This window comes from Cryptotermes secundus, unplaced genomic scaffold (assembly GCF_002891405.2).
Source record: "Cryptotermes secundus unplaced genomic scaffold, Csec_1.0 scaffold414, whole genome shotgun sequence".
Lineage (NCBI taxonomy): Eukaryota > Metazoa > Arthropoda > Insecta > Blattodea > Kalotermitidae > Cryptotermes > Cryptotermes secundus.
Window position 1 is genome coordinate 600,982 of NW_019743151.1, and position 7,479 is coordinate 608,460.

General features: G+C 43.1%; 1 protein-coding gene across 5 annotated transcripts in view; it reads left to right on the forward strand.

Annotated features, from left to right (window-relative positions):
- LOC111873852 (WD repeat-containing protein 89) overlaps positions 1-7,479 on the forward strand; it is a 62,323-nt gene that overhangs the window by 25,171 nt on the left and 29,673 nt on the right. For all 5 annotated transcript variants that reach the window (XR_004514040.1, XM_023868886.2, XM_023868885.2 and 2 more), the window contains 3 exons: positions 901-1,004; positions 1,328-1,509; positions 6,393-6,524. Coding sequence is in view for 4 of the 5 variants with exons in the window: in XM_023868886.2 (XP_023724654.1) it covers positions 901-1,004; positions 1,328-1,509; positions 6,393-6,524 (418 nt within the window). In the remaining variant the exon portion in view is untranslated. The remainder of the gene's footprint in view (positions 1-900; positions 1,005-1,327; positions 1,510-6,392; positions 6,525-7,479) is intronic.

Below are 7,479 nucleotides of genomic sequence, written 5' to 3' on the forward strand. Positions count from 1 at the left end.
TACTTTCTTCAGGCTGATCCGAGACTGACTGTCTCTCGTCGAAGCTGGGCTATTTATAACCTTGGCCGCTGCTAGGCAAATGAACCCTCTGTTATAACCATGGAGACTCCTGTTAGAACTACAATGGAGCAATTGTTTCCTATGCAACGGTCTATACTAGAGTTTCCATAGAAGTTACTCCTCTGGAGTCCAGACACGTTACAATACATACACATATAATGTCTGAAATGCACAATGTACACAATGTTCGTGGCTTGCTGTGTAAATAATAATAAAGGAACAAACACAGACAATACTAAGAATCTCCTTTCTCAAGATAGACAGGCAGCACAAGATCAGCCACCTCCAAGAAAGACAGGAGAATTGACATGAACCTGCATGGTTTATAAAAATTTTAATCTTAAACAACAAAGTTTTTAAGAAACTTTAAAAATTTTAATACCAGGAAGGCTGCTGTGACTGTGAAAAGTTTAACATTGTGTATTTCAGACATTATATGTGTATGTATATAATTTAACACCTATTGTAATAGTAGTTTCCGGAAAAAGTATTGATGTCCTCTGAAGATGATCCGTAGGGATCGAAACATGTAAGGGAGATGAGTTTTCAAGTGATAAAACTTAAATAGTCACACTGGACGGTGTTATTTTTGTCTTTGTCCTTTGATGTGTTTTGTATTCTTGAGGATTGGGAGTTTTGTTTAATAAATACAGTTTTCCATGGATCACAAAAATGATGTGTTTATGGGCATAAATACATTAAGTGCGCAATCTTAAGTGCCTTTCCCTTACTATGTTCCAAAAATTGGCCCTCATATTATTTTGGTATTTATAGGCATATTAAATTAGGATCTTCAAACATACTCCATATTTGTTGCTAGCTTACATATGAATGTTTCAGATTCAGTCCAGGTGATGAAAGTCTTGTATATTCTGCATCTTCTGATGGCACAATCAAACTTTGGGATCTAAGAATCGGAAACCAAAGTGCTAAAGAATTCAAAGGTACCTGTTTGTATTGTGTAAACAGTATTTCTGTCAAAATGAATGACATTTGAAACTTTTTTCTGGGTAATCACCACTGTCATTTTACCCTTACATTTAAGTGAGGTTTGCCATACAGTAAACCATTTCCATGTGTCTTATCCCCCATCGTCTCTTTTATTTTGCTTCTTCCCTTTCCTTTTACCTCTAACTTAATTACCTCACACATTCGTATGTTGGAAATATAGTTACGAAGAGCTGAAATTGATATTATAAGGTGAATTGTTACTATTTTGATGCCCTGTTTGACAGTTTTTTGAAGATTAAGAACATTGTGATTTCAGATGATACAGAAGATTCTGAAAAGTTGAAGCCACTGTCAGATTTTGATATTGCTGCCGATGGTCGTTTTATATGTGGTGGAACAGAGCTTATACATGACGATGCATTTCTTCTGTTCTGGGATATACGTTCAACAAATCTTCTCGGTGGATACTGGGAGTCGCACACTGATGACATTACACAGGTTAGTAGCTGTCTGACAAACAGTCATTCACTTGAAACACATTATGTAGGTACAGCATGTACTGAATGTAAGTTGATGTTTTACAAATGTTAATATCAACTTCAGCACAGACCCTGTTGATTTGTTGGTAGTGCAGTCTAGCTGTGCATGTATCTTGGATGTGCGGAAACAGAATATGCTTTCAGAATATTGGAGGGGAAACTTCTTCAAATCACATAGTAGATCAGAACAGTAACAGTAAGCAATGCAGCTATCAGAACTGGTTCAGGATTGTATCCAGTAACTGAATTTGGCACTAGCAGTATTGAGCTTTAGGATTTTGTTATGATAGAGTTAGTTACTGGATGGCTGGATTGAGTATTGTTGATATGGTTTATATTGCAAGTCTGTTCTCATTTCTTGACTCTACTACTACTTGGGGACATAGATGCATATATCCCTGCTTCAGCTGTTGCATTCACGGTGCTCCCAATGTGGAATTGGGTGTCCAAGCTTATCTTTCAGCAAGAAAAGACTGAATCTCTAAAGTAACAAATGTTTAATAACAGTTAAACCTAAATTCATGACATACAGTAGCAGTAAAAAATAAAGAAGACTCAAACCATTACTTCAGTATTTCAGTTGTGCATCTGCAACAAAATTATGCCCTTGACCACCTTGGTCAGTCCAGACTTACTCGCTCACTTACTTACTCACTCACTCACTCACACACTCACTCACTCACTCACACACTCACTCACTCACCCACCCACTCACTCACTCACTCACTCACTCATGGAGCTGAGCCCTTCTTGAGGAGCTGCCAATTCTGCAGCTACTCAAGAATTTCCCAGCCTTTTATGGAACCAGAAGGTTCATCACCGTGTTCACAAGAGCCCTCCACTGGTCCCTATCTTGAGCCAGATCTATCCAATCAATACCATCCTATCCTATCTCTCTAAGATCCATTCTAATATTGTCCACCCACCTACACCTTGGTCTTCCCTGTGGTCTCTTTCCTTCTGGCTTTCCCACAAATATCCTATACGCATTCCTCGTCTCCCCCATTTGTGCTACATGACCTGCCCACCTCATCCTCCTTGACTTGATCATTCTAATTATACTTGGAGAAGAGTACGAGTTGTGAAGCTCCTCATTATGCAGTTTTCTCCAAACTCCTGTGACTTCATATCTCTTTGGTCCAAATATTCTCCTCAGCACCTTGTTCTCAAACATCCTCAGTTTATGTTTCTCCCTTAATGTCAGAGACCAAGTTTCACACCCATACAGAACCACAGGCATAATTATAGTTTTGTATATTCTAATTTTTATGTTTTTTGGTTGGTCCAGACTGGAAAAAAAAATACATAAAGGAACCACACAGAAATGACCAAAACTTGTGTAACATTGCAAGTCAGCCCAGATCGCAATGTTGCCCCATTTTATGGCCATGCAGTAATACTAAATGGGCAGTAGCAAGCCCAAACAAATAAGAATACAAAACAAAAACTCTCATTACAGCATCCCCAAATGGAAAAACTTAACATACTGTTACAACGAGGAGGCCCCTTGCCCTCAACAGCCAGAGCAAAGAGCCCAAACATAATTTGGAAAGACCATTTGAAACAGAGTTTAGCAACCCATGTCACCCAACTGTTGACAAGCAAAGGATGCCCTCTTATCTCTACCCACACTGATGGATGTCTTCCTTTCAAAACATGGTAGGAAGGAAAAATCACGTGGTACATGTATTGATGGCATAATGGCAAACAAGTGATGACACTGTTGCTTGGGGGGGGGGGATACTGGGCCAGAAGGAGCTACTCCTGAGCCAATCAAGTAGAACACATTGCTCAGATGGAAGTCATCCTTCTAATACAAATACATCATGATGCATAAGAAATTAAATGTGCACGTTTATGTTGAAGACACATGACACTGGTGTTTAATAGTAAAAATAATATGATTACATTGTTCATAATATTGTAACATGTTTCGTTACTGAATACGCCGTAGAGATGGTTAATTGGTTTATTTAACAATCTACAAATAACGGCTACAATTAATTATAACAATGTTACGGGTTTCCACACTTTACAACCAAATCTCTTCACACTATCTTGAAGAGTCTTCACGTATTAATAACGCGGGAGCTATACAAGTCTCCCTGAATTGCACACTTTCACTCGTAACACGCCGCTGGCTAGATTCCAACTCTGCTCACAAGCTGCTGCCTTGAGGACTGTTGATAACACACTCTGACTCGTAGGCTTGCTCGGAACTAACTTGTAGGTAGCTGCCTTGAGAACTAACTGTGAATAGCCTTCGCTGCTCCTTATGTAGCCTCGATCGGACAATACAGAAAACGGCCACGTACTAGGCACCACTATGTCTGGTGCCGTCGAGCTAGCAACGCTGTGTACCGCTGTTACTGCCGTCGTCTCTCGCAACCATTGTTTACCTGCGCTGCCTAGCAACCGCGGTACCCCTTGGTGACGTTACCGCTATTGACTCGTGTTGCATAGCAACCAGGATGCTGGGACTCGGCCAACTTCGGCTCTGCTCGGCTCACTTCGGCTGGCGGGGGGGGGAGGAGCGTCATCCATAGCTCAACATGTCACACTGCTCCCTCCTTAAGGCTGTTCATCTCGAATAGCCTAACGGTGCACCCCCGTTCCTTTTCCGTCCCATATCTGTGCTTGCAGTATCTCCTTTTGTTTCGGCTACTCTTCTTTCAGCGACTATTCTTCATCCGTTACATCCGCTCCCCTCTTAAGACAAAGCTCGTCTCGAGCGGTTTCCTTTCAGCTCGCCAGAAGATCACATTCATCCATCGCTTTCTTCCATGGCACATTCACTCTCTCTGGGGAGGCTGGTTCTTCTATTTTACCGGCTCCTCTTCTGTGCCCTGCGTCTTTTTCATTTTGGAGGGGGCCGACCCCTCCACAATGTCCAGTCCTTGATAAAGTTTGTCTTCGGAGGTTCCTCATGTCGACGTAACGGCCCTTGATGCGTTGTTCGTCCTTGCCGACTTCGTCGTTCCTCCTGGTCTTCCAGCCGCTTGCTGGCACGAGACCGTGGCGCCAAGTCCTCTTTCCGGCATCTGAAGGTTCCCTGGGGATTTTCCTTCTTGAAGGCATTTCTCCAACGTCGTGCCACTGTCGTGTGACGGGATGTCTTCTTGCAGGGGGCAGCCAACTTCTTCCGGGATTCATGATCTCCTTGGGTCCAAGATTTCCTGAGGATTTTCCTTCGACGCCATGCCACTCTTGCATGGCGGGACAGCCTCCTGCGAATGATGGCCAATTTATTCTGGGGTCCGCAATTTTCTCGTGTCGGATTCTTCTTATTTCGTCGATTTCAGTCCCTGCGCCTTTTCTTCTTCCGTTCTCTGACCGGCATTACTTCGGCGTCTTGTACGGGTACCTCTAGTAGTTCTGCCGCCTCAGGTTTCCTGTGCATTGAAGCCGGCTTTCCATCTTCTGGACGAGCCTCCATTTCTTGGCAGGCCATCGTCTCTCTGACCAGTATCACTATGGGGACCTCCTCTTCTTGTGCCGTGCCCACTACATCCTGTTTTTCGCTTGGATTTGTCTCCATTGCATCTTGGCAGGCTGTCGTCTCTTCCTGCCAGGCATTCATATTGGTTTTCAACCTCTTGGCTCGCATGGCGGCCGTCCTGGCTTCGATGGCTTTCGTCTCTGCTTGGAAGGCTTCTCTCTCTACAGCCATCTCTTCTCGCCAGGCCTGTCTGTCAGCCTCCCATCTTGCCATGAAATCCTTACGATCTTTCCTCCTATTGGCTTCCAGTTCTTCCAGCATTTTAAGTATTAGTTGAAAGTCTTGCTCCTCCATTTTCTTTTCTTTCTTTTCGTATGCAATACTTCTTCCTGGATCGAGGCGTGTTTAAGCTCGTAAACCAATTCGGACATCAAATTGTCACTTGTCTTGAGTTCGAATCCTGTCGGTCACGTGTGTAAGTCCAAATCCCACTTCTGACACCAGTGTAACGTGTTTTGAGTTCGAATCTCGTTGGTCACGTGTGTAAGTCCAAATCCCACTTCTGACACCAGTGTAACGTGTTTCGTTACTGAATACGCCATAGAGATGGTTAATTGGTTTATTTAACAATCTACAAATAATGGCTACAAAAACTTATTACAATATTACGGGTTTCCACACTTTACAAACCCTACAACTAAATCTCTTCACACTGTCTTGAAGAGTCTTCACGTATTAATAACGTGGGAGCTATACAAGTCTCCCTGAATTACACACTTTCACTCGTAACACGCCGCTGGCTAGATTCCAACTCTGCTCACAAGCTGCTGCCTTGAGGACTGTTGATAACACACTCTGACTCGTAGGCTTGCTCGGAACTAACTCGTAGATAGCTGCCTTGAGAACTAACTGTGAATAGCCTTCGCTGCTCCTTATGTAGCCTCGATCGGACAATACAGAAAACGGCCACGTACTAGGCACCACTATGTCTGGTGCCATCGAGCTAGCAACGCTGTGTACCGCTGTTACTGCCGTCATCTCTTGCAACCATTGTTTACCCGCGCTGCCTAGCAACCGTGGTACCCCTTGGTGACGTCACCGCTATTGACTCGCGTTGCATAGCTACCAGGATGCTGGGACTCGGCCAACTTCGGCTCACTTCGGCTGGCGNGGGGGGGAGCGTCATCCATAGCTCAACATGTCACACTATATTAATGTTAACAGATGTGTCCAGTCATGAATTATATTTATATATTAAAGGTTGAAATGAAGAAAAAGTACAATGTTGAACTTTGTAAAGTATTTGAATTTCAGACTTTAACTCATTCTTTATTACAAAATGTTTCTATCTTCTGCTTCTCACTGGGTGACTGATAGTAATTAGTAATGTTTATATATGTTAGGTATGTTTTCATCCAACAAAACCAGACACACTTGCTTCAGGATCAACTGATGGTTTGATGAACATTTTTGATATCAGTAAAGCATGCGAGGAGGATGCACTTCAACTGAGTCTGAATACAGAATCCTCAGTGGTAAGTTTGTGAAATTTTGTGTTGTCCTTCCATATTCATATATAAAGTTTTGTACTGGTGAGGCCACGCCATAACTCAAATGGTTAGTTGCTGGTTTCCCACCGCAGCGGCCCAGGTTTGATCCCGGGTTTGGTAAAGTGGGATTTGTGGTGGACAAAGTGGCGCTGGGGCGGGTTTTCTCCGAGTACTTCGGTTTCCCCTGCCAATCTTCATTCCACCAAATTCTCCATCATCATAATTACCCGGGGCAGGTACAATAGGCCAATCAGTGGACCCAGTTGGACTCCACCCCCCACTAAGCGAAATTTGTACTGGTGGTCGAAAGCCCTGAAATTAACACAATTTGGGGTTAGCATAGCAGAGACCTGTTGAGCATTAACACGTTACATGAAGTTACAATGGGGTACCCAAAAGAAACCGAACTAATTTTTTTGTGGGCAGAGCTTTTGTAGTACCGTGTTTTGCCACTATGAGCACATAGAGCTAACATTTCTGAGTCGATAAGTCGACTACCGTTGCTTCAAAAGGTAAGGACTAGTTTCGGCAGAGTTTATAGTGACAACTGTTTTGTGTGATCATCGTTTTTGCAATGGCTGATTTTTGTGAACAGCGTGCGGCGGTGAAATTCTGCTTTTTGCTCGGGAAAAGTGGAACAGAAACTCTTGAAATGTTAAAAACGGCATACAAGGACGATGCTATGGGGAAAACTCAAGTGTTTGAGTGGTTTTCCCATTTCAAAAATGGTGAAATGTCAATTGATGACAAACCTCGTTCTGGTCGTCCTTCCACGGCCCAAACACATGAAAATGTTGAAAAAATTCATGAAATCATCAAGGAAGATCGACGACGGACCATTGAAGAAATTGTGGAGCTGTCGGGAGTGACTTGGAGCTCAGTTCAGCGAATTTTGACGGAAGATTTGGGAATGAAAAGGGTGGCTGCGAAATTCGTGCCA